This window comes from Podarcis cretensis, assembly GCF_951804945.1.
Source record: "Podarcis cretensis genome assembly, chromosome: Z".
NCBI classification, from domain to species: Eukaryota; Metazoa; Chordata; class Lepidosauria; order Squamata; family Lacertidae; genus Podarcis; species Podarcis cretensis.
In genome coordinates, this window is record NC_137184.1 from 14,878,152 (window position 1) to 14,904,600 (window position 26,449).

At 44.1% G+C, this 26,449-nt stretch overlaps 2 protein-coding genes across 4 annotated transcripts in view; one reads left to right on the forward strand and one right to left on the reverse strand.

The window, feature by feature from the left end:
- Positions 1–1,021: 1,021 nt before the first annotated feature.
- Positions 1,022–22,604, reverse strand: TTF1 (transcription termination factor 1). The gene is made up of 11 exons (XM_079961272.1): positions 22,502–22,604; positions 18,350–19,572; positions 17,253–17,485; positions 15,519–15,704; positions 14,181–14,259; positions 11,804–11,934; positions 11,154–11,376; positions 8,867–8,956; positions 6,591–6,656; positions 5,546–5,631; positions 1,022–1,363 (listed from the first exon to the last, which is right to left on the reverse strand). The coding sequence occupies exons 1-11, from the start codon at positions 22,508–22,510 to the stop codon at positions 1,164–1,166; spliced, it is 2,526 nt and encodes an 841-aa protein (XP_079817398.1). The 5' UTR covers positions 22,511–22,604; the 3' UTR covers positions 1,022–1,163.
- A 144-nt stretch (positions 22,605–22,748) lies between these two features.
- LOC307207410 (putative helicase senataxin) overlaps positions 22,749–26,449 on the forward strand; it is a 56,938-nt gene continuing 53,237 nt past the window's right edge. Inside the window, exon 1 of one of the 3 annotated variants that reach the window (XM_079961191.1) lies at positions 22,749–22,769. The gene's annotated coding sequence lies outside the window, so the exon portion shown is untranslated. Of the gene's footprint in view, positions 22,770–23,659; positions 23,844–26,449 lie in introns of those variants that run through there. The other 2 variants (XM_079961192.1, XM_079961190.1) reach the window with 2 other exon arrangements.

Genomic DNA, 26,449 nt, shown 5'->3' on the forward strand with positions numbered 1-26,449 from the left:
CAGATGTTTGCTAGGACTGGTGGGAGTTACAGTTCAGCAACATCTGGCGGGTCTGACTAACTTCTACATGGATGCTAATAGACCTAGCCAACATGATGCCCCCAGATGTGTGAACCAATGTAAAAGGAACCATCACCATTATGAACTCAGGGTCTCAAACACTTTTAGGCAGAATAAAGGATGCTTGATGCTGGCTGAGAAGCAGGAACCTGAGACAGTCAGAAAATCCATATTTATTTTCTGGTACAGGGACCCACTTTTTAAACTGCTAAAGGGGCTCTCCTTTGTTTTCAAGTATTTGTCTTGCTTATCTGATGTTATTTCAGGTGTTTAAATGCAGCCATATGGTTGCTTGGGTTTCCCCTTGCTAATCTGCTGTAGCTAGAGAAGCTCTTTTAGTGAGAAAGTTGTTGCAATTGTGTGCGTTGTTTTCTTTTAGCCATTCTTGAACCTTGCATCATCCATCATACAAGGTGACCAAAGCAGTTTCTGTTTTAAAACTTGTCCTAAACTCCACCTGCTCAAAAATCTTGCCCAAGAAGGGGACAGTGGCAACTGGACAGATGTTTCTGAATCCAGGGAGGGTTTCTTGAGGTGTGCTCTCTTTTACCTCTTTTTAAAAATAATTTTTATTAAGTACAAATTAGAAAACATACATATTTACAACAAAAGAAAATACAAAGGAAAAAGAAAATACATATAACCAAGGAAAAAAATTTAGAGAATACTTTGCCTATTTTACCTCTTAGATAAACAAGGAGTCTGTACTTTAGTGGGAACTGAATGTTGCACCTTTATATCAGACCAAATAATAAATGTCACTGGTCACCAAATTAATATACACCTTCCCCAAAATAACCTAGCAGAGATACGAGCATGAACATATCTTGGATTGGAATTTCTGGGGGTAGCTTCCTGGACCCCAGTGGATTCAAAGCCTCTCCCATAATTCTTTTGATGGACAATGTGTCTGTTGCTCCTTCAAATACAAAGTAGTAATAAAAAATTAAGTACAATCCTCTAAAATTAAATAAAACTTTATTTATCTTTTTATAAAGTGAAGAAAAAAAATTTATATTCTTTCTTTTTATCAGTGGAATTACTGTCTGTCTGTTATGAACTCAGAGAGTTCTGCTGGCTCTTAGCATTGGAAGCTCCAGGTCCTAATTCTCCTGATCATCGTCCGAGTCATCATCAGAGATATAGTCGCTGTCATGAAAGATGTCGCTGAACTTGAAAACTCTTTTCCAACTGTGGTCTTCAGCTTGCTGGGGCTCCACAGTTATATTCTTTCTTGCCATTAGCTCTGCCTGTTGTTTCTTTAACATTGGAAGTGTCACTTCATACAGATGAGTCATGATTTCTTAAAAAGACACAAACAAATACGAAATCTCAATGAGCCACAATGGCTATGTTCTCCTTCCACTGCTGGAAGCAACATGCCAGTTGCTGGGAATCACAAGTGGGGGGCGGGGAGCGCTGCTTGCATGGTTCCCATAATTAACGGGCATCTGGTTGGCCAATGTAAGATTAGGAAGCGGGGCAGATGGACCTTTGGCCTGATTCTGCAGGGCTCTTATTATGCTCTGATCTTGCTGGATTTTCAATAGTTGGTTTGCCCTGCCTCCTTGAACCCACAGAACAAGGTAATACCTACTGATAGATTGGTAAGGGTCAAGAACCTTATAAAGAAGCCAAAACTAGCATCTCTTATGGAGAACCTTGCAGATGGTGGCAAGGTTGCACAGTTGTAAAGGGGCCCCGCACCGCTCCTACTGCCTTGCCATTTTCCGTTCAGGTGGAACATCCAAGGAATCAAAGAGAGATAGCATGAAAGAGTTCCTGGTTCACCTTCCACAACTTTGGAAGCTGCCTTGTCCTGAGTGACACTGATGTAAAAATTAAGAGAACCAAGGTGTGTATTTTTTATTTTAATAATTCTTCAATGTTTTGCTTTTAATTGCATGAAGGGAAAGGCTTGTTTTCTGTACAAGGATCTTGAGGGCCTGCATTTTACAACTGTATGCTCTCTAGGCTGTAAATGAAAAACCCTGAAAATGGCACAAATGGCCCTCCAGGATGGCTATCATGAGTCAGCACCAGAGAGCTAATCAGAAATCCTTGAGGCTTCCTGAGAGGCTCAGGGACTAATAATAATAATAATTTTTATTTATACCCTGCCCTCCCCAGCCAAGGCCGGTCTCAGGGCGGCTAACAAGCAATAATAAAAACAAGTTGAATGAATACAACTTAAAAACAAGATTAAAATACTGAAACATTGAAATATTAAAATGCAGCCTCATCACAGGAGCAGAAAGGAAAAAGAAAAAAGAAAGAGGGGGAGGGAATCAAATTGTCTCCAAGCCAAAGGCCACGTGGAACAACTCTGTCTTACAGGCCCTGCAGAAAGAAATCAAGTCCTGCAGAGCCCTGGTCTCATGAGGCAGAGCGTTCCACCAGGCCGGAGCCAGTGTTGAAAAGGCCCTGGCTCTGGTTGAGGCTAATCTAACTTCCTTAGGGCCCGGGACCACTAGGGTGTTGCTATTTATGGACCTTGAGGCTCTCTGTGGGGCATACCAGTTGAGGCGGTCCCGTAGGTACAAGGGTCCTAGGCCGTCAAGGGCTTTAAAGGTCAAAAGCAGCACCTCAAATCTGACCCTGTACTCCACTGGGAGCCGGTGCAGCTGGAAAAGCACTGGGTGAATATGCTCCCATGTCAGGGACCCTGTGAGGAGCCTCACTGCAGCATTCTGCACCCACTGGAGTTTCTGGGACAGCTTCAAGGGCAGCCCCGCGTAGAGCGAATTACAGTAGTCAAGCCTGGAGGTGACCGTGGCATGGATCACTGTGGCCAGGGTGGGGCGGGAATGGAATGGAATGGAAGAGGTAAGGGAGTGAGATAAGAGAGAGGAATGTCAATAAGCTCTGTTCACAGGCTTGGCTACCAGGGCAACATATGACACCCCATACCTAAAATGGTCAAATAGCATGGGTATACTTGGGGCGCTCTAAGGTGATTGTGGGGATACCAATATGGAGCCATGCGTGTTTTACTTCTCATGACCTATAAGCTTTTCTGATGTATGTTTAAGAATGTTTAGATGCTTAGTACTCTTTGTTTGATGTGTCTGAACTACTGTATAAGCTTTGTTCTGATTTGCCTCTCATCAGTTGGCAATCCTCCTAACTAGCATCTGAGCAGCTGGTTGGCAAGGCTATCCCACTGCAAGAGTTTTAATAAATGCTGGGTCCCTCCTGGATGATGGATTTGTTTTATTTCCTTGGTTTGTGTGGTGTTTTTTTAAGATGTGTTCCCCCACCAGGGTAATGAACAAGGTGGTGTAGAAGTAATTAAAAAAAAATTCTTTATGCTTTTACAGTAAATTGGCACATTCATTTCATTATCCGTCTGCCTTGTTCTGTCTTCCCCACACCTCCCTCCATGGGTTCCTTTTTAATCTTAGATGTGCTACAAATCTTCCTATACCTTCCAATTAATTCAGCTGCTGTTCATATCTAGTCCTACTTGGAGATTTACGTTATTCTTTATTCTCCCACTCCTCTCTCAAGGTATGTACATCCTGGTTTCTTATCTTTATAGTCAGGATTGCTAACGTATTCTTTTAACTTATTCTTCCAACCCTCTTTTGTTGGGCTGCTTTTGTCCTTCAACATTTGTGCATATGCTACTCTGGCCGTACCAGTTGCATAAAGAAAAAGATTTAAAACATTCTTAGGTATCTCACCCTCTGCTATACCCAAAAGGAACATCTCCATTTTGGGGGGAAATGTCAGCCTTAACATCTTTTTTTATTTCTGTCTATATCATCTAATATTCCTTAACTTTCTTACATCCCCAACACGTCCCCTCTATTTCTTCTCATTTCCAACACATCTTAGATCCCCTTTTATACATTTTGACCAATTTAGTCAGGGTGAGGTACCATCTTTTGTAGGTTTTCCTTTAGGGTGTGACATACTGAAAAGCTTAATGCTTTTTCCACAGCCTCTCCCAGGATATCATGTCTATGTTATGTCCCAAATCAATTGCCCATGGGATCATTGCTGCCTTTGTTGTTTCTTCCTTACTCTCCCATTCTAACAAAAAATTATAAATTGTGGAAGTTAGTTTTTCTCTGTTAACCATTATAACTTTTTCACACTCCAAGCTTTTCTTACTAAATCCTTTTTCCTTTATCTTTTAAAATATCTCATTTACTTGATGGTACTGAAACCAGTCATTGATACGGTCTTGTACAGTGGTACCTCGGGTTACGGACGCTTCAGGTTACAGACTCTTCAGGTTACAGACTCCGCTAACCCAGAAATAGTACCTCGGGTTAAGAACTTTGCTTCAGGATGAGAACAGAAATCGGGCTCCGGCAGCGCGGCAGAAGCAGGAGGCCCCATTAGCCAAAGTGGTGCTTCAGGTTAAGAACAGTTTCAGGTTAAGAATGGACCTCCAGAATGAATTAAGTTCTTAACCCGAGGTACCACTGTATATCTTTTCTCTTTTTTAATATTGGTTGGCCTTCTTTGAATTATATCTTTATAAGTACCCCAATTTTCTTTCACGTTTGTCTTTTTCACTGACACTGCTTCTATGGGTGCTATCTAGTTTGGCGTTTTCATTTCTAAGAGGTCTTTATACCTATTCCAAACCCCATATAGACTTCTTCAAATTATGTGCTTTAAGAACCCCCTGTGTACTCTAACCTTATCACAATACAGATACGTACGTAGAAGTAAATTCTTACCACAACATCCACACTCACACACCTAGAAAGAGCATGAATGCAGCTCAGAGGCATGTGACAAGTGCGATAAGGCAACTGGAAACATGGGGTGGCTTTAGGCTAAAGCTGCATTAGCCAATGTGGTGCCCTCCACACAAAGGATAGCACTTCTTCACACAGTGCACAGTTCCAGGAGAGGGAACCTTTCTTAGCCCAAGAGTCACATTCCTTCTCAGGCAACTTTACAGGAGCCACATGCCAGTGGTGGGTGGGGTGAGGGCAAAAGCGTGCAGAAAAATGGATGCTTTCCTACAGAAGTCTGGTTTCCAGTCACACAAACCCTTCTCTATCCTCCATTCAAGCAAGCAAGAGGCACTATCAGCGTTCAATGACACATTCCAGCCAAGCAAAAGCATTCAAGTATAATTGCATTCAAGCAAAAGCATTCATATAATATGGAGGGACATTCAAGTAAGGGGTTGGAGCAGGGCAAGTAAGGGGCATGAGAGTGCTGAGTGCCAGAGAAAGTCTTAAAGGGCCACATTCAGCCCCCAGAGCTGAGGTTCCCCCCGCCCCGAGTACATTAGAAAAAGATTCATATGTTCAATACATGGGATTAAAAAACAGACACAAGCTGGATGAGGAATTGGGATCCGATGGCCCTCCAGATGTTGTTGGTTTCCAATTCCCATTAGCCTCAGCCAACATGGCTATTGGTCAGGGGATCATGGGAGTTGTATTCTCAACAATTTCTGAGTGGGGCCACAGGTTTCCTGTCCCCAAGCAAGAGGAAAGACCAGCAAACTCACCCATGAAGCTTCTGTTATTCCAATGAGGGACACGGTAAGCCTTGGTTCTGTAAAATCTGCTCCGAATATAATATGGAGGGACATTCCTGTGCGGCAGAGAAGGGGGTATATAAAAAGAGAAATTATTTTGCAATAGTGCTTGCACGAGAGAATGAAAAAGTGAGCAACCAACATTTAGTTGCTCACATGCGGGGGGGGGGGGGGAGGTTTCTTGCTGTTGGTTTTTTGTATCTTTATTTTAAATCTTGTGATTTATGTGGAAATTGTTCAGTTTGGTTGTTTATTTTTTGTTTTATTTATTGAATTTATTGACTACTTTTGTTATGTTGTAGTTATGCATTTTTTATCTGTAAGTTGCTTTGAGCATGGTCTGAAAAGTGGAAAGGTGGCATACATATAAAATTATGTATGCATGTGTTTAATGAAAATTGAAAGATTGCTCCTATGAATGGTTCTGCTGTAAACAAACCAGTAAACATCTATGGTCCATGGAGCTCGCCATTGTCCTGATCCAGGAGACAGTTCTTAACTGTCTTTTTCTTTGCTATGGATACTTGCCAAAACGCTTCAAAAAGACATGTTCAGAATCATTACATTCTCCTTTCCATACACCTGGGATGGGAGGCTTATGACCCTCCACATGATGTTGGACTACAACTCCCATCATCTCCTGACCATTGATCTTGCAACTATGTAGAGGGGCACAGGTTCTCCAGCCCTGATCTAAGAAGCAGAATCCTTCTCTTTCATGAGAGGATCACCTCTTCTAGAGGCATTCTTCCTTCTCTTACATTCCGTAGGGAATCCTTCTTCTTGGATCAGAGGTGGGAAAATCTGTGGCCTTCCAGAGGTTGTTGAGACTCCAACGCCTATCATCCCTGAGTATTTGCCATGCTGTCTAGGAGCTGATGAGAGTCCAGCAACATCTGGAGGGCCACAGGTTCCGAATCCCTGCATTATACAGACCAGCAGTACATTAAGAACTTGACAAAAAGGACACAGAATTGTAGGCACTTCCCCCATGTTACTAATATTTTTAATGTACCCTATAGCACTGGCTATCTCTTCCCAATCAACTTCTTCCACGTCATCAGCGTCCACTTCATACAACCTGAAATACAGAAGAAATCTGGGTGATTTTCTCATTATCTATTATTATCTTTATTATTATCTTTTTAGTGTTGTCCCACCTTTTCCCCAGAAACTGAACTAAAGGCAGCTCACACACAAAAATTAAACATGGGTAAAACATGGAACGCTAAAAACATATAAAAGTTTAAAAGTATAATAGAATTAGAATGATTGATGTATAATACAATTTATTAAAATGCAGCAGGTGAAAACAGCACACCGTTAAAAGCCCTTTCCTTAAAAGCAGCCAGTTGCAAAGGTTTGTTGGAATAAAACAGTCTTCGCCAGCTTGCGGAAGGACAACAAGGAAGGAGCCAGTCTAGCTTCCCTAATAAGGGAGTTTCAAAGTCTAGGAGCAGCCACTAAGAAGGCCCTCTCTCGCATCCTCACCAGACATGTCTGTGAGGGTGGTAGGACTGAAAGAAGGGCCTTCCCTGATGATCTCAGAGCTCGGGCAGGTTTGTAGATCAACTAAAAACAGTGGGCAGAAAACTTAAAATTTCAGTTGGTTTATTCTGACTGTAATTTAGTTAGCTACAGCCCTATGTTACTGATAAAATTAAATGTGCTCTTTAGAAAGGAGACCTGTCTTTTGGTTGTTGTTGCTTATCTTCTTATGTTCTGCTGTATAATGAGACTGATTCCAGGTACTTGTAAGGAACCTGGGCAGAGCTTATACACTCACTCAACCGCTTTGATCTGCGGAACTGGCACTGTTACAGATGCCACATAATTCTCATTCTGCATTATAAGGAATCAATCTTTTAGCATAGCAACACCTATGCTTTGAAACCCCCTGCCTATATGCTTCTCAGCACCTGCTAAAAACATTTCTGTTTAGGCAAGCCTACCCAGACATGTGTTTTGATCTGGTTTTTAGTTTATTGTTGATTGTAGTTATTACTGAATGCTTTAAAATAGTTTTAAACTGTTTTTATTGGTAGTTTTTGTGGGAGTGCTGCATCCAAAATGCTGTGGAAAGAGTCAATGTAATATAGAATCCTATAACATCACCATAGTAGGCAGTTTTTGTCATGAATTCTGCCTCAATATTGATCCAAAGTAGATCCCAACATATAGTTAGCTGAGTAAAAGCTTAAATACTTTGCAGGGTCCCCCAAAAATACACCAGAGGCAATTAGCTACATCCAGCAGAGCTCTTACTACAGTAGACAAATGAGCTTAAGAGTTTTGAATCCAATATCTTCAAGATCAGCACAATCCACAAGAAATCCAGTTGCGGTAGACTTAACTTAAACTTACAATATACTGAAACCTAAAGACTAAGCATACAGTGGTACCTCTGGATGTGAACAGGATCCATTCCGGAGCCCCATTCGCATCCTGAAGCGAACGCAACCCGCGTCCATGAGTCTGGCGATTGGCCGCTCCAGTGCATGCACGTGAAGTCATTTTGAGCGTCTGCACATGCGTGAGTGGCAAAACCCGGAAGTAACGCGCTCCATTACTTCCGGGTCACTGCGGAGCGCAACCTGAAAATACTCATCCTGAAGCTACTTCAACCCGAGGTATGACTGTACTCTGTACAGAACACCACACCAGAATCAGGCTCCTTCTGGCCTATTATTACAGTCAGCATGACCTTGATAGAAAGAGATAACATAATGAGTTTGAACAAGCTATTCAGCTTCTTTGAAATTATAACCTAAACATCAAGAGCCTTCTACTTATTTCTAAGAAGAAGAGAGACTTGTTTTTTAGCTAGAAACTTTCGCCTGGCACCAGCTTGTATCACACAGAAAAAGCTTCCAGAACCCTACTTGAATCAATTAGAATAGGAAAGATCTCTGCACATCAAAAGGAAAGATCTCTGCACATCAAATACCCTCTGCACCAAAAAATGCAAACTGACAGTTTTTTCAGTTAGATCTATTATCAACTGTAGAGTGAGAGTGAGAGAGCACACATACACACACATGTGTAAATATGTTTTAGTATACCAAGTAAAGTAATGTGTTAAGTTTAAACTCTAAACAGAGAAGATTGTACAGTCTTTTATAGGAAAGAAAAAGAGAACTATATTTTTAAATGGGTCTAACAACCTGGGGAAAATTTCATGCATATAAATACCAGAGTTTTATTGTCTTATTCCTTTTGAAAACCACGAGTTTGTTTCTGTCGTCCATTGTATATAATTTTTATTAAACAAACAATAAATTTTGCTAATACCTTTCAATGAGGGCAATGTTTATCCGCAGGTGTTCAAGTCTGCTCCTTTTCGTCCGCTTACCCATAAACTTCTTGGTTACAATATTAATCCTTAAGAAGAAAAAGAAAGCTGATTACAATTGTTTATTCAGTAAATTGAAGGCATTTGCAGGTGACTTAGTAATAATGGTGGAAAATGCACAGGAAAGTATCTTGAAAACGCTGGAAAAAATGAGTATATTCAGTAAAGTTTCAGAATTTAAATTGAATAAATTTAAAATGAAATTAATGGTTAAAAATATGGGTGAACAAGAGAAAAATGAGTTACAAAAAAAATCTGGTCTGTCAATAGCAAAGAAAGTCAAATATTTAGGAATTGGGGTAACCATGTATAATAAAGTATGGAAAGAAATAAAAAAAGGTATGGAAATCTGGAATAGATTAAATTTGACATTATGGGGAAGAATTTCGACTATCAAAATCAATGTTTTACCCAAAATATTATTTCTTTTTCAAATGATCCCAATTATAGGGAAATGGAGTGTTTTAAAATCCGGAGAGGGGCATATCGAAGTTTATTTGGCAGGGCAAGAAACCACGCATCAAGTATAAATTACAGGCAAAGGTACCCCTGACCATTAGGTCCAGTCACGGATGACTCTGGGGTTGCACGCTCATCTCGCTCTATAGGCCGAGGGAGCCGGCATTTGTCCGCAGACAGCTTCCGGGTCATGTGGCCAGCATGACTAAGCCGCTTCTGGCAAACCAGAGCAGCGCACGGAAACGCCATTTACCTTCCTGCCGGAGCGGTACCTATTTATCTACTTGCACTTGACGTGCTTTCGAACTGCTAAGTTGGCAGAAGCAGCGACCAAGCAATGGGAGCTCACCCATCACAGGGATTTGAGCTGTCGACCTTCTGATTGGCAAGCCCTAGGTTCTGTGGTTTAGACCACAGCACCACCCGCATCAGTCCAAGTACAAATTACTAATGGATAAAAAAGAAAGGAGGCTTCGCTCTGCCAGATTTAAAACTCTATTATAAAGCCACATGTTTATGCTGGTTAAGAGAGATGATTTTGGGAAATACGGACATTTTAGATATTGAAGTTTGGGATAAGTAAATATCCAGATAGATAAGTCATTTATTTCATGCAAAAATGATAACAAGATATACAAAAAAAAGAAAAAAGAAAATGAAATGTCAATAGAAGAAGCTGCAATGTGGTAGTGGGAAATCACGGGGGGGGGAGGGGAGAGGTAATCACAATATGGATTGTTATACCTTAAATATAAGTGAAAATATGTGTGTGAATTTGTAATTGTATAATGAAATAAAATAAAATAAAAAAGCAATAATTAAAAGGGGGGAATGAGCAACAAATTTGAATAGCCCCACCTAGTAATAATAATAATAATAATAATAATAATAATTTTTATTTATACCCCGCCCTCCCCAGCCAAGGCTGGGCTCAGGGCAGCTAACAAGCAATAATAAAAACAAGTTGAATGAATACAACTTAAAAACAAGATTAAAATACTGAAACATTGAAATATTAAAATGCAGCCTCATCACAGGAGCAGAAAGGAAAAAGAAAAAAGAAAGAGGGGGAGGGAATCAAATTGTCTCCAAGCCAAAGGCCACGTGGAACAACTCTGTCTTACAGGCCCTGCAGAAAGAAATCAAGTCCTGCAGAGCCCTGGTCTCATGAGGCAGAGTGTTCCACCAGGCCGGAGCCAGTGTTGAAAAGGCCCTGGCTCTGGTTGAGGCTAATCTAACTTCCTTAGGGCCCGGGACCACTAGGGTGTTGCTATTTATGGACCTTGAGGCTCTCCGTGGGGCATACCGGGAGAGGCGGTCCCATAGGTACGAGGGTCCTAGGCCGTGAAGGGCTTTAAAGGTCAAAAGCAGCACCTTAAATCTGACCCTGTACTCCACCGGGAGCCGGTGCAGCTGGAAAAGCACTGGGTGAATATGCTCCCATGGCAGAGACCCCGTGAGGAGCCTCGCTGCAGCATTCTGCACCCGCTGGAGTTTCTGGGACGGGTTCAAGGGCAGCCCTGCGTAGAGTGAATTACAGTAGTCAAGCGTGGAGGTGACTGTCGCATGGATCACTGTGGCCAGGTCAGGAAGAAAAGGGAGGAACAACTTGCCTGAGGACAGCTGGCAGGGGTTTCTTGAAAGGATCATTCTGCAGACCTAACTAGAGGTGTCATGGATGGGACCTTTTCGCATGCATGTTGCCAGTGGCTGATGAGAGTTGTCACAATGTCTAGAGGGAGACAAAGGTTCCCTGACCACTCTTACCACTTCTGTTTACACTGCCTCCAGTGCCTGGTGCCCACTTTGGCTTCCACTTTGGACCACGAGATGCCCTTCCAGAGATTCTCATACGTGACCATGAGTGCTCCATCCTCATCCTCTTTCTCTGAAGCAGGGTCTGAGTCTCTCATTTTGGACAGCAGCGTCTCCTTGATGGCTTGAACTAGCTTCCTTGTCTCTTCAGAACCCCAAGGACCGGAGTTATACGCTGAATTCATTTAAAAGGGGGAAATACTGATTTAATTCATTATCAGCTCTAGACATCTTGCAAGGGCTTATGCAGGGGAAGGTCTTGGCTGGCCAGCATCAGTAACAAGAATGACAAACTGGATTGCTGGTTTAAACAGATAGCAACAGTTCTCCATTCAACCTAGCTCAGTAGTTCCCAAACGTTTTTGGGCCTCCGTCCCCTTGGCTCCCTTACCCTCAAGTTGCCGAATTTGAATGACAGAGGTAAGAAAGTACCATAGAATAAATGATCCAAAAAAGATACACCAGCACGCCCAATTTCCATAACTCTGCTTTTTTTGGTGAAATTTTTAAATAATCATTTTAAAAGCCCTGAGCCCTGGTTTGAGGAAGGATTAGGCCAGGGTTGGGGTGGGGTGGGGGGAAGAGCAGGAGTGTTAATATACCACATTTGATCTCAGAAAATTTTGTTTCAACTGAATGGCTGCTGCGAGACATCAGGTCCGAGATCTTTTTCCAGTTGTTGCCATACATGGCTTGATACTTCTTGAGCTTCTTTTTCTCCAACTCAGAATACCTAGGGAGAAAAGGGGTTGCTGTTCTCAATGAGCTAGTTGCACTGGTAGTGGGTTAGTGTGTCAGACTTGTGGCAATTTATACTTTACAGAGTTGTGCGGAGGTTGCCCCAAGTTGTTAGGCCCTTTTTAATAGTTCTCTTTTTCTCCCAGAAAAAACAACAACTATGCAACACTTGCTTTAAAGTTTAAAAATAACATATGGCTTTTACTAGGTGTGCTTGCTCTTGTCAGATTGAATGAACAAGAAAGGCAGGTAATACTTACCGCATTTTTCGCCCTATAGGACGCACTTTTTCCCCTCCAAAAATGAAGGGGAAATGTGTGTGCGTCCTATGGGGTGAATGCAGGCTTTCGCTGAAGCCTGAAGAGCGAGAGGTGTCGGTGCGCTTCACGGACCTCTCCACAAGCAGTGGGAACGCTCCCACTGCATGCCAAAACCTGCGCATGCTGAGATCAGCGCGTCCAGGCTTCGCGGACCTCTCCGCAAGCAGCGGGAGCCAGCGCTGGGCTCCCATGGCTTGCAGAGAGCTGCCTGTTTGGGGGCTGGGGTTGGGGGAAGCTGGGGCCTCCCCCGCCCCAGCCCCATGCCTGGGGGGAAAATAATTTTTTCTCCTTTATTTCCCCCCCCCAAAAAAACTAGGTGCGCCTTATGGGACGGTGAGTCCTATAAGGCGAAAAATACGGTATACTACTGAAACATATTTACATGAACTTGTGTCTGAGACTGACTAATATTTACAGACTGACTATGAGGCAGACAGCAGTACAACACAATATACTTGCTACAGATTCTATGCTACAGCATTAACTCTTTGCATAGTATTCTGGGTGCACCATTCCTATGACTAAGACATAGTAGACTAGGGTTCAAATTCCCATTCAGCCATGAAGTTCATGAGCCAGCTGCAGTCACTCAAACCAACCTACCTCACAGGGTTACTGTGAGGATAAGATGAGGAGGAGGAGCTCCTTGAGGGAAGGTTATAAATGTAATAAACATAATAAACATAAACATAATAATAATAATAATGCTTATGACTGGATCCAAGAGCAACCTTTGGTAAATGAACATTTTGGAAAGAAATTGCTCAATGCAAAATACATTTTACATTCTCACCCAGTACATACCCAACGAAGCACCAATGGAATCAATATTATAATGCCCTCATATGGATCTATGGTGCGACCGCATTTGGAAGACTGTACAGTTCTGGTTGCCTCACCTCAGAAAGGCTATTGCAGATTTGGAAAAGCTTTAGAAATGGGCAACCAAAATAATCAAGGAGATGGAGTGACTGCTTTATGAAGAAAGGTTGAAGCATTGTGGACTTTTCCACATAGAGAGAAGGCAATTACTTGGTGACATGATAGAAGTTTCTAAGCTTATGCATGGCTTGGAGAAAGTGGAGGGAAAGAAGTTTTATCCCTCTCATAACATTTGAACTCATGGACATCCAATTAAGCTGAATTTTGGAAGATAAAGGAAAAATAAAAAAGGGACTTCTTTATGCACCAGAGTTAAAATATGGAGGATTCTCCCACAGAAGGAAGTGATGGCCACCAATCTAGATTGTTTTAAAAGAAGATTAGATAAAATTCACAGGGAGAGGGCTATCAGTGTCTACTAGCAATGATGACTGTGCTCTGCTTCCATGGCCAGCAGCAGCAATGATCCTAAAGACCAGTTGCTGGAAACCACAAGAGGAGAGAGGGCTCTTGTGCTCAGGGTCCTGCTTGCTGCTTTCCCACAGACATGTGGATGGCCACTGTGAGAAGATGATGCTGGACTAGGTGGGCCATTGGCCTGATCCAGCAGGCTCTTATGCTCTGACTTCACTCTGTAGGAGCTGGCCTTCAGGAGATACCATATTATTGGGAGGTCCATTTGCTATGATGTAGGAATCGTCCCTTTTGTGTAGTGGCATGCTAGATTTGGAACTCCCTCATGCTACACATCAGACAGTGGCTGTCTCTATTGCTTCCATGACTTGCTTCCTTGAGACCAGGAGCCAATAACCCCCACAAGTATGCATTGAACTGGAAGTGACAAAGGACAAAAGTTAAAGCTTTAGTGAAATCAGAAATCTGGAGCTAAAACGTGAGTCTTTTGGAGTTCAGGCAGAGAGAAAAACTTTCCGAGTAGGAACTCCAGAACCCTGTCCTGTTAGGCTTGGTGGCCAAGTATTCTGGGATGCCTCCATGACAACAGCAAAAAACGCCAGAGAAGCCCAGTTGCCTTTCTTACCTTCCATTATAATTCTTGGGATCGTACATTTTTCTTGCTCGGTAATATACTAGCCTCCAAGGCCTTGGAATTCCCTGAGCTTCAGAAAAATCGATAAAGATGCATTAAAATCGACATTTTGTGATTAAAGACAATCTACATTAAGGAGCTAATTGGATTATGGGTTGCTGATTTTGCAGCAGTTATGTTATGATTGTGTTTTTTATACACCAAAATATTACCACCCTTTATTCAATTTATATAATAAGCCCAGAGCAGCATTTATTCGTTATAAACCTTGTTCTCTCTGGGAAATGTTCTCAGAGGCCACCTAAGGAAAACGGTACATCACACTAGAAAAAACATGGAACTTTTGATTTCTTAATGACTGTGGTTGATCTTTTTCTTTAGGGGCTTTCCCTCTTTCTGAGAGGTTAAAAATTAAATTCACTCCATCAGCCCTGCTTTGACCACATGAGCTCCATCATGCATCATCTCCCTAAACTGTCATCTGTGAGCAGCCATTCCATCAGGCTGCCTCAGCATGGGAGAGAGAGGAAGCCGAAGGCCATCAGCTTGGCCGAAAGACCAGCTCCATCAGAGCCTTTGACTCCTGAAGTATGCAAGCTGGTAAGTGTGAGAACAGCTGTTTAAAGGGACCTCAGTTTCATTTCCGCCCTTCCCTCCCTGATGTTGCTGGACACCCATTAGTCCCAATCATCACGGTCAATGGTGATGGGAGTTCATAGAATTGGAAAGTACCCCAAGGGTCATCTAGTCCAACCCCCTGCAATGCGGGAATCTCAACTAAGCATCCCTAACAGATGGCCATCCAATCTCTGCTTAAAAACCTCCATCAAAGCAGAGTTCACAGTCTCCCAAGGGCGTCTGTTCCACTGTCAAACTACTCTTACTGTCAGAAAGTTCTTCCTGATGGTTTTGTGCAGTAATATCTACAGAACCAAAGGTTCTCCATCCCTGACTATCTTGTATATAACTAGCTAGCCTGTGCCCAGAATTGCTTGGGAATCCAAGAAATGAAGAAACCCAGGAGAGTTTTGTAAGATTTCAGTTCGCCATCTTGATTCAAAATGGCATCCAATGGTATCCAAACAAACCTAAATACCTGCTCCACGATCTCAGGAACCATCATGCTAAATTTGGCTATGGTATCTTAACAAGTGTCCATACACATGGTAAAACAAACAACTTTCCCATATATGTAATAGATTATGGTTTGATTCGGACAAAGGAGGGAATTTGGACAGCTTCACAAATGTACTAGAGAGGCAAATCTTTTAGCAAGACTACCCCCTCACTACCAAGTCACCCACAAAAGCCACCCAGTCAAATACTCACCAATCTTTGCACCAAACAAGTTTTTAGTTTTCAGTTTGTTGATGGATTCTCTCTCTTGGGGGAACCTGTGAGCAAAGAGGAGTTTTTCTGCAGACTCTATCCCAGTGTCTTTCAAGAAGGCCTCAACATTGTGCCGCAGCTGATTGTTTTCTTTCTTGGAAAATTTGCCAAACCGCACAGCAACGCCTACATCATTTCCAAGGGAGAATAGGAAAGTTTCAGATTTCAGACCTTGCCCTTCAGCGTTAATCACTCATTAATAACGCTGAGTAGTTTTCAGGGCCACAGGGCCACGTATACCTTGCAGTGTTGCAACATGAGCCTCATGGATAACTTGTCTACTGTCAGCTTTTGTGAAACTGGCCATTTTTCAGGACCCAGGACTCCTAAATTGTGCTTGGTGCTCCCATAAAACAGGTGCAATAACCTTTGGGTCTCTAGATACAGTGGTACCTTGGGTTAAGAACTTAATTTGTTCAGGAGGTCTGCTCTTAACCTGAAACTATTCTTAACCCCACTTTAGCTAATAGGGCCTCCCACTGCTACTGCATCGTTGCCACACGATTTCTGTTCTCATTCTGAAGAAAAGTTCTTACTTAACCCAAGGTACTATTTCTGGATTAGCGGAGTCTGTATCCTGAAGCGTCTTTAACCTGAAGCCTAGGTAACCCGAGGTACCACTGTATTGCTGAACTCCAGCTCCCAACGGCCCCATCGCGTTTAGCCAATGGCGAGGTATGATGGGAGTTGGAAGCTCAGCAACCTCTAGATGGCCATAGCTTCTCTACACCTACCATAAAATGATAAGCTAGCTGTAGATGTGGGTTTGGGTCTTGGTTATCAGGACAAACACCAAATGTTTGCCATCTCAAAGCCAGAGGTGGGAAACATTGTGACCCTCCACATGGTTGCTGGACTTTTATCTCCCACCATCCTTGACCATTAGCAATGTGGTCTGGGGCATACAGGAGTTAAGAGTCCAACAACATTTGGGGGGTCACAAGTTTCCCACCCCTGCTGAGCATGTACACACCTACACACGCACAAGCGACATATATGAGGGCAGACCATGCTCTTTGATTTTCTGAATTGGGAGACAAGAAATGTGGTGTCCCAACCTTTTCCCCACAAAATAAGCAACATCTAGAGAACTACCGGTTACTCACCACTGTTATGCCCCTTGCAAAGAGCACATGTGTGTATGTGTAAAACCTACCATTCCATCAGGTTATCTACCAGTTCTGCCAGAATACCAGCTGCAAGAGAAACCTCCTACCCCTAAACTGTTTCTGTGTCAGCTGGTTATTAAAGCCCCTTTTGATGCCTGAGTTTGTGTTTTCCTCTGCCTGCCATGTCCTCCTTTCCTTATGTGCTGTCTTTTATAATTGTGGGCCCATAAGAAGCGACTGCTTTGTTTTAAGGGATTGTATGTAAGCCACTCAGAGCCTCTTTTGGTTGAAGAACAGGGTACATGTGGTCTGAATAAATATACATATATATACACAAATACACACCCTTTCTTTCAATGAATACATATAACAACATTTGTATTCCACCTTTCCTCCCAGGATGAAAGGGTAGTGTACACTTTCCTCCCCCTCTGCATTTTCATTATTTGAGTATTAATCACCTGTACATAACACTTTGGAGATTATGCAAAGAAATTGCCATGACCTTTGATTTACTGAAGAGCCTACCCAAGTGAAAGGTGTTCTCACTCAGGACTGTACACACCTTTTTTCTTAAAATTTCTAAACCTGACCAGGTCCCGACCAGCCAGCTGTCTGATCGCTGAATCACTCAGGGTCCTGATGTGAGGAATGAACTCTTCCAGCTCCTTGGTGGCAGAGTCCAGATCTTTCATTGAAAGCTGAGAAAATTCTACAAACTCATTGTCCACAAGGGAAAACTTGCTGGAAGATGATTCCTCAGCGTCTGAATGGACAGGAGTTGGAGATTTCTGTGGCCTGTTAGGAGAGCAAAACGTGAGGCCTGCATACTATTACTGGCACTTGTTGGCACTGAAAATCACTTTGGGATGCCAGGAAAAACCCCGGCATTAGCTTGTGAGACACATGCTATTGACAAAAGCCACACCTCACCAAGACACCTGTCTTGGAAAGATTACTTACTAGGTGACCTGATCAACCAGCCCAGTGATGCCTATGCAGTGTTGGAATAGCATATCTAATGCTTGAGTGTAAGACTCTTGGAATGTGATGTGTATATTGAAACAATTTACTATGCACACAAGCTTGGATAACGAATACAAGTGGTGGCTGGCAGCTGAAACACAGTCTTTTTAGTACACTCCGGCACTCCAACCATGGAAACGTTTTACAATTTGGGGGGAATTAATACAGCCAATTATTATTATTATTATGAAGAAGTGTGCATGCACACAAAAGCTTATACCCAGAACAAACTTAGTTGGTCTCTAAGGTGCGCTGTGTCAGACCAACACGGCTACCTACCTGAATCTGATTGGCTGTGTTTCTAGATTGTAAGCCAGTGAGAAGCAACTATTTCTGATACCTGTAAGCTGCCTGGAGTGCCTTTTTCAGCTGAAGTGGAAAAGGAAGGCAGGCTTCAACACTCCTAAGCTCCACCCTCTCTCTAGTGCATCTTCTGAATCCCAGACTCCCACTTCTACACATCTGGGACAGATCTGGGTCGAGACACACAAGAGATCTGTGCCAACAAACTTGTTTTAGCCTTGAGCCTGTGCATGAAGCCCTTCACCCTTTTGCTAAACATCAATTTAAATACTAAAGCAGTTCATGTTTTCCTCACACCTGCCAAGAAAGCCCATCCATGGGTAAGGTACTTACCCACCATCAAAAGCATTCGTGCTGGGAGCATTTTTACGCTTATGTGATTTCTTTTGTGTGGCAGGGCTGCTGAAGTTCACAGTTCTGTCCAACTTATTCACCTCATTGTTCTCCTCTTGGGAAAGGTCTGAGGGCTGTGTTAAGGGTACAGGAGGAGGCAAAGGTGTAAAGAAGTCCTCCTTTACGTCCTCTGTGTCACTGCAGTTGGTTGTATTTTGCTTGTGCAATCCTGCATTTTCCAAGTCACTGGCATCAAGCTGGCTGCTGGCTTCTTCTGGAGTTTCAGGTTTTTTACGCTTTTTCTTCTTCCGTGCAATGGGACTACAGAACTCCACAGTTTTGTCTGACTCAGTTGCCTCTTTTCTCTCCTCCTGGGAAAGGTCTGAGTGCTGTGTTACGAGTACTGCAGGAGGTGAAGGTGCAAAGAGGTCCTTTTGTGTGTCCTCTGTGTCACTGCAGTCTGTTCTATTGTGCTTGTGCAAATTCAGAGGGTGAGCCCTAATATCTGTGAGCCTGTCAGAAGCTCCATTTGCCTCGGCCTGTTCTGTTAACAAGAGCACTTTTGCCTTCTTCTTCTTCTGAACAGGTGTGGATTCAGAGACATAACCTGCATTTTCCAAGTCACTGGCTTCAAGCTGGCTGCTGGCCTCTTCTGGACTTTCAGCTTTTTTACGCTTTTTCTTCTTCTTCCGTGCAATGGGACTACAAAATTCTGCTGTTTTGTCCGACTGAGGTGTCTGCTTTTTCTCCTGCAGGGAAAGATCTAAGCACTGCATTAAAGGTACCAGAGGCTGCAGGCTGCTGGCCTTTTCTGGAGTCTCAGGAATGCAAAAGTCTCTGCCACCCTCTTGTTCACTATGTTGATACTTCCTCTTTTTCTTATTACATACGCGAGTATCTGTTCCAGACTTGCTATTCAGCTCACTGTCTGTTGGGATCCAAGTAGCATCTGACTCAGAGTCTGGAATCTCTTTCCCAGCTTTTATGTTCTTTGTTTTTTTTCTCCAGGCCCCAGTAGCTTCTGTATCCTCAACGAGCCAAGGAAAAATTGAGGAAAATCCGGAAGATGGAGGCGAGCAAGGGGCAGCCTCCACGGGTTGGTCGTCCCCCTGTCCATTAAGGCCCTCCTTCCTCTTCTTTTTCTTCTTCTTCTTCTTCTTCACCAACTCTGGGAAATGAAAGCCATTTGAGGCTGATGATGCATCAGCTCTGTGCATAGTTTCCTTTAAAAAGCAAAGGAGAAGTGGCAAATAATTAAATAATAATAATAATAATAATAATAATAATAATAATAATAAATTATTTATACCCCGCCCATCTGGCTGGGTTTCCCCAGCCACTCCAGGCAGCTCCCAACCTAATATTAAAAACATCCTACAGCATTTAAAACTCAGTCTTAAGAGTATTTAGGCACCGTCAGGCCCAGTACTGCGGCACTTCAGTGCTAGTTTCCAGTTATTTATTTATTATATTCGCATCCTGCCTTTTCATGCAAGGAGCTCAATGTGGTGTACGTAGTTCTCATCTCCCCATTCTATCCTCATAGCAAACTTGCTAGACAGGTTAGTCTGAGAGATGGGTTGACTGGACCAAGGTCACCCAGTAAGCGTCATGATTCAATATGAATTTAACCCACGTCCAGCACTCTTAACTGTTACACTACTCTGCAATATATTGGTATTGGAAGATATAGCCCACAGATCTCTCTGCAGGCTGTTTTTCAGTTTAGTTCCCGAAGAAGGCCTTTAAACTCACTGGGTAGATTTGAAAGTAAAACCTGTATTTTCCCCCAGCACCTCTGCATTGGTTTCAGGGCTGCTGTCTGGATTTTGAGTTTTTTGGTTGTTTTTTGTTTTGCAATTTAAAGACTAACTTCATCAGTTGCATGACACATTTTCTTGGGCTGCAGTTCTGTGAATAATGTTTGTTTGAAACTTTTGTGCTTTTGAGATGAGATCATCCAAAACAGCTGTTACATCATGCACCTAAGGGAAACACTTTAAGGCATCTGACAAAATGGGACCAGTGCACAAAAGCTTCTGTACTACAGGAGATGAAGTCAACATAGTGCCCTCCAAACTTTCATAACAAGCTGCCTTATACCAAGTTAGACCATTGGTCCATCTAGTTCAGTACTGTCTACACTGGTTGGCTCTTCAGGGTTTCAAGTATGAATCATTCCCAGCCCTATCTGAAAAAGCTGGGACCTTCTGCATTCAAGGCAGATGCTCTACCACTGACCTGCAGCCCTAATCATAAGAACATAAGAAGAGTTCTTCTGGATCAGGCTAATGGTCCACGTAACCACCAAGCAGAAATTGAGGTCACCAGCACTCCCTCCTTCTCTGGTAGTCAGCAAGTAGTATATCCTACCTATGGTTATAAAATGTTAGGATGCACACACACAGCAGACATACACTCAACAGAAAACCAATCCTTCCATCATCAAAATTTAGGAAATATTCCCTGAGAAAACAGAACAATCCTAAAAAACCATCTTGGCTCTCCTAATGACCTAAAGAGAAGCCTTTCTTGATACATTAGTTCTTTCACTTCCAAATCCTGTCTTAAGGGCATACTTTGTGTATGAATAGGGTGGACCTGTGACCTGGACTCAAGAACTAAAGTATTTACTTCAAAAGAATAGCCAGACTGCCCAGGTAATGCAACCAGTAAAACATGGGAAGGCAAACTAAGGCCTGGGGGGGGGGCAGGCAGATCCAGTCCAATCACCTTCTAAATCTGGCCTGCAGATGGTCCGGGAATCAGCGTGTTTTTATATGAGTAGAATGTGTGCTTTTATTTAAAATGCACCTCTGGGTTATTTGTGGGTCATAGGAATTGGTTCATTTTTTCTTCTTCTTCAAAATATAGTCCGCGCCCCCCCCCCCACAAGGTCTGAGGGACAGTGGAACGGCCCCCTGCTGAAAAAGTTTGCTGACCCCTGCAGTAAAACATTATCAGGTATCCTGGCAGATAGGAGAGAAGCCACACTCTCAAATGTCTGTGGCAGACTGCCTCTTTCTGTGATATTTTTCTGGGTGGTCTTTGGCTAAGGGGCTGAGCATTGTTGAAAGTCTTTAAAGCAGCTTACAAACCTTTGCTCTGAGCCTCTCATCTCCTTGCAAGGAGGGGGGAACTCTGTCACACAACAGAAAATTAAAGATCTGCCTTGCTTTCACTGGATCTTGGCTCCATCCATTCTTCTCTCTCTGATCATGGACTTAGGGGACTCAGAGTCTGTTGGGGAATTGGGCAGCAAAAGCCAATCCCATTTCCCCCACTACAATACTAATATCAAACATCTCACACACAGATGAGGCCTTGCTGGTGGTGCCACCATTGAGGGTTGTCTGGTTGGTCCTGACTCAAGACAGGGCCTTATCAGTGGTGGTTTCAGGTTTGTCATATCCCTTCTCTAGTGAGGCTAGTCTGTCTCCAACGTTATTAACTTTCAGGAGGAATTTGAAATTGTCAAGCTTACCCAGATATTTGGTGGCTGAAAACCACTGATCCTGGCAGTCCTGAAAACGGTGGATGAAATGCCATTTTAGAACTGTTTTAAGAGTTTGCTTTTTTAAAACTGTGGATGGGTTTCCCACCTTGGGCTCCTTTGGGATGGATGAGATGAAAATTTAATAAATAAAAACAGATAAATTGGCCCCGGCAAGCGTGACCAACAATCAGCGATAAACTGGTTAGAGCAAGCGTGCGATATGAATAAATGCAGTAAACAAAGGAGTAACCCACGTGGAAGCGCTTTAGGCACCTATAATATTAAATACTGTAAAGAAGAAGAAGAGTTTGGATTTGATACCCCGCTTCATCATAACCCGAAGGAGCCTCAAAGCGGCTAACATTCTCCTTTCCCTTCCTCCCCCACAACAAACACTCTGTGAGGTGAGTGGGGCTGAGAGACTTCAGAGAAGTGTGACTAGCCCAAGGTCACGCAGCAGCTGCATGTGGAGGAGTGGGGAAGTGAACCCAGTTCACCAGATTAAGAGTCCACCGCTCTTAACCACTACACCACACTGGCTCTCCAAAGCAATTAAGCATCCCTTCCTGCTTCGAAAACAGCATTCCGAGAACCCTAATTCATCTTTACGAACTGGCCAGGCTACTGTAATGCGAGATAAACATACGAAAATATACCTGATGCATCTGCTTCTTCTTCGGTAACAGACCGAGGCAAAGCGGTCCAGCACACGCGCCACGGGCTCCACTTCCGGTTGTTTTCACCGTTTCCTCCCCTCAGCGGAAGGAGCGTGTTGACTTGGAAAGGCTAGAGCGCCTCGGCCGAACTTTCGAAATACGTTCCATCCCCGCCCCTGCGAGTTGGTTGGAGAGAGGAATAAACATCTCCCGAGAGGAGAGGCGGGACGCGTCTTTTCGGGAGGCCAGGAGCTTGTGCTAAACATGGGTGGGTTGGATTGGGTTCTGAGCGGCTATTTTAAGCAGAGCGATGTGTGTGACATACCCAGAGCTCTTTAGATAAAGGGTGATGTTAGAAAGCGGACCCAGGTAAGAGGCCAAGGCTCAAGCATCTGCTAAGCTACGGTGATCACTGCGTGTAGTTTTTGAGCCGGTTAGTTTCTCTTTCTCGAAGCCTAAGCCCACTTCACAGGGTTGTTGTTGCGTCTGTCTCTGTAATAGCGTTACACAGCAGAGAAAAATAAGCACAATAAAGCACATGCAAACGAACTGCGCCCTTTTAAAACGAAGAGTGCAGCCAAATCAATGAGCGATCAGAAACAATTTAAAAAATACAGGCGCAACTAGAATTTCGCTGTGAGTTCAAGGCAGCACGTGGAGTTTTGTTTTCCTTTTCCCCTGGTGACGCGAGAAACTCTGCCGTCCAATCAGCGCCTGCGTTCCCTCCTCCCTTTCATTTGACGCAACCTTCGCAGGGCGCGCAGGCGCCGTGCGGGCGGAGGCGAGCGAAGAGTTTTTGTATGTGTGTGCTAACTATATATGTGTATATCTATATCGGACGCATCGTCTCCGGCAGTGAGAATGACCCGCCTACTGTTTTATCAGTCTATGCAAAATGAGTAATGAGGCAGAAGAGCAGTAAGCCGAGTCTGAGGCGGCTCTACTGTTTTTCCTAACTCTAGGGTGGCGGGAGGGGAGAAGAGCGGCAAACAGAGCCTGAGGCGACTCTATATTTTCCTAACTCTAGGGTGGCGGCAGAGCGGGGAGAAGGCTTTTTGAGCACGCGCGTTTGTGCGCTTGCCTCATTTACTTATCTACCACTGTGGGCGGAGCCAGGGAGGCGGGGCCAAGAGTCTAGAAAAAGGAACCCCTGATGCCGGCTCGGTCTCTTCGCTGGAGCGAGAGGCTTCCGTCGCGTGGTGGGCGGGGTCAGTGCCTGGCGGAACAGCTTGAGCGAGCGGAGAGAACGAGAGAGCGAGAGCCGGAGGCAGCAAGGTTGTCCGCGCCTACGGGCCGGCTGTGGCAACCACCTTGCCTCACGGGCACCTGTCCGGAGCAGTAGGTGAGGGAGGCGAGGGGCTGGCGGTGTGTGGGAGGCTTATGAGGGGCTGCGGCGAAGGTGTGGGGAGGAGGGCAAGGATTAATACAGCAACTCAACAGTTGCTTATGGTTGCGGGACTGGCACGGCTATTCCCCGCTTCAGGTACCCCCCGCAACATCTCTCTCTCCCTCCAGTTCTGCATGTTAGAGAAGTGCCTTTGCTGCACCCCTTTCTCCCCACTTTCAGGGGAGTGTCCCCGTGAAATGTGCGTGTAATTCGCATGTTACACTTAGGGTCGGTTCCGGGGGCTTTCTCGCGTTTCCGCGAAGTCTCTAAAAGACGGGAATTCTTGGGGTCGCTGCCGCTGCGCAGACGGCAAGGTGGAGGGCTGCTTACCGGGCTTTGGAAGAAGACGCGGTGGGTTTCCGGAGTTACTTGTGTAGCTGTATGTAGCCCCTCTTTCCTTATACGTGAAGTAACTTTAGCCCCTGAAGAGATGCACATTATACATTTGTTGCGTTGTTCTTTGTAGCAATTTGTAGCAATTCTATGTCAACGGTACAGTTTAGTACAGTCTAATGGTCTTTAAATAACATTTTTTAAAAGCTAAATATTGTTCTGGTTTGCAAAAGTACATGCATTGTCTCTTTTTCAGGTTGTAGGCTTTTTTACATTTGAAGTGAGACATTAATGTTGCATGCAGAATAAAGTTGGGGAAGAAGAGGGGGGAGTGGGGTGGGTTGGGGTGGCAATGCTTGGTCTTTGTGTGTGGTTTTTATGTCAGCGTCGCTTGGGTCGTTTCCCTTTCTATCCATTTAATTTCCTTGGTACTGAGAGAGGTGGAGGGCAGGCATGGCTGGTTGTCTTTAGCGGGCTGCAGTGAGATTTGTTTGCCTGTGGGCATGGGGGGGGGAATTGTTGGGTTGTTAGCCATATTGATTCAAATGTTGTTGGTGGGTTCTTGTTGTTTTGTTGGGTACTGCCTGAGAATGTTGAGCTGTTGACTTCTTAGGTAAGCCTATGCTGAATCTCTCAACAGAACCATCTGGCAGTGGGTGCCTCCCCATATACATGGGTAGTGGGGTATCTAGTCACGCAGATATTATCACTGCCTGCTTTGTAAGACAGCAGAAATATTGTCAAGGCCATGGGAGGATTAACACAAGGAACAGGCAATTAATGTGTTCCAAGAATGGGGATGGGGTGAGACAAGAGTTCTGTCCTTGCAGAAAATCCACAGAAAATTTCAGCTGTAGTGTGTCCAAGTGCTGCACCTCTGCTGACAGGATCTGACCATTTTGCCATCCAGAGGGGATTCTCAGGCTACTGAAAGAGTTTATCTGCTTTCCTTTGCTCTTTACCTTCCTCATTCTCTGAATAAAATCCATTTAAGAAACAAGCTTGGTGTCCTTTTTTGCTTACTTGAATCAAGAAAACCTTGGCCAGTTTGCCAGTACAGTAGCACTGTGGCAGAGCAACTGCTTTGCATTCAGAAGGTCCCGGGTTCAATCCTCAGCATCCCCAGGTAAAGCTGGGGAAGTGCCCTGTCTGAAACCTTGGTGTGTTGCTGCTGATGGACCAATAGTCTTGTCATGGTATGTGGCAGGTTTCTATGCTCCTATGCTGATGTGTTCAGCAAAAGATGAGTTTATCTATCAATTATAACTTCATAATGATTCATAAAGTGCCTAAAATCTAAACATTGGATGATGATTAAAATAGGGTTACCACATGTCCCCTGTTTCTGGGGACAGTCCCCGGATTTTCAAATCTGTCCCCAGACAAATTCCATCCCCGGAATGTCCCCAGATTTGCAAATCTGTCCCCGGAAAACGTGGCAGCAGCAGCCTCAGCAGCCTGAAGCCAGTCTGGTAGTGCAGTTGGCTCTGGTTGGCTTCAGGAGCTGCTCGCTGCCCGCTACCATGGCGCCCACCATTTTTCCCCGCTGGAAGTCCCCATATGATGTGTATTGTGCGCAACACATCATATGGGGACTTCCGGAGAGGAAAATGGTGGGCGCCATGGCAGCGGGCAGCAAGCAGCTCCTGAAGCCAACCAGAGCCAACTGCACTACCAGACTGGCTCTGGTCTGCTGAGGCTGCCGCCGCCACTGCCAAAGGGGAACCAGGGACGTCCGGTGGTACAGATCCCCTGCCCCCTTTGTTTTGACAGATCGGGGGAGTCACGGGCGGCTGGCCATTGCCCAGTTTTTTTTTTAAAAAAACTCCAAATTTATGTTTCACAGGGTGCGAAACAAGGGCTTTGCACCTTGCCTGGCAGGGAAACCATGTGCCTTGTGCCCCTCCTGGGCAACAGCTGCCCGCCCATGACTCCTGAGCCTCCCCCAAACAAAGGGGGAAAGGGGCAGGAGATCAAGGAAGGCTGTTTTACAGGTGGCGCGCTGTTGCCCAGTTTTTTTAAAAAAACTGCACGTTTATGTTTCACAAGGTGCAAAAGAAAGGCTTTGCTCCTTTATACAATATGCATGTGTGCTTGGGCCCAGGGTCTTTTGCCTCACCATCCCCAGTACTGACTCTCTGTTGCTACTCAGCTTCAAAAAAATGTCCCCGGATTCACTGAAAAAAATCTGGTAACCATAGATTAAAAAGAACGAACCATGCCCATAC

Coding starts and splice junctions, on each gene's coding strand:
- TTF1 (XM_079961272.1), bottom strand. Junction 15,705..17,252: donor TAGAAATTTTAAGAAAAAAG/GTGTGTACAGTC, acceptor GAAATGATGTAG/GCGTTGCTGTGCGGTTTGGC. Junction 5,632..6,590: donor GAGATAGCCAGTGCTATAGG/GTACATTAAAAA, acceptor TCTGCCGCACAG/GAATGTCCCTCCATATTATA.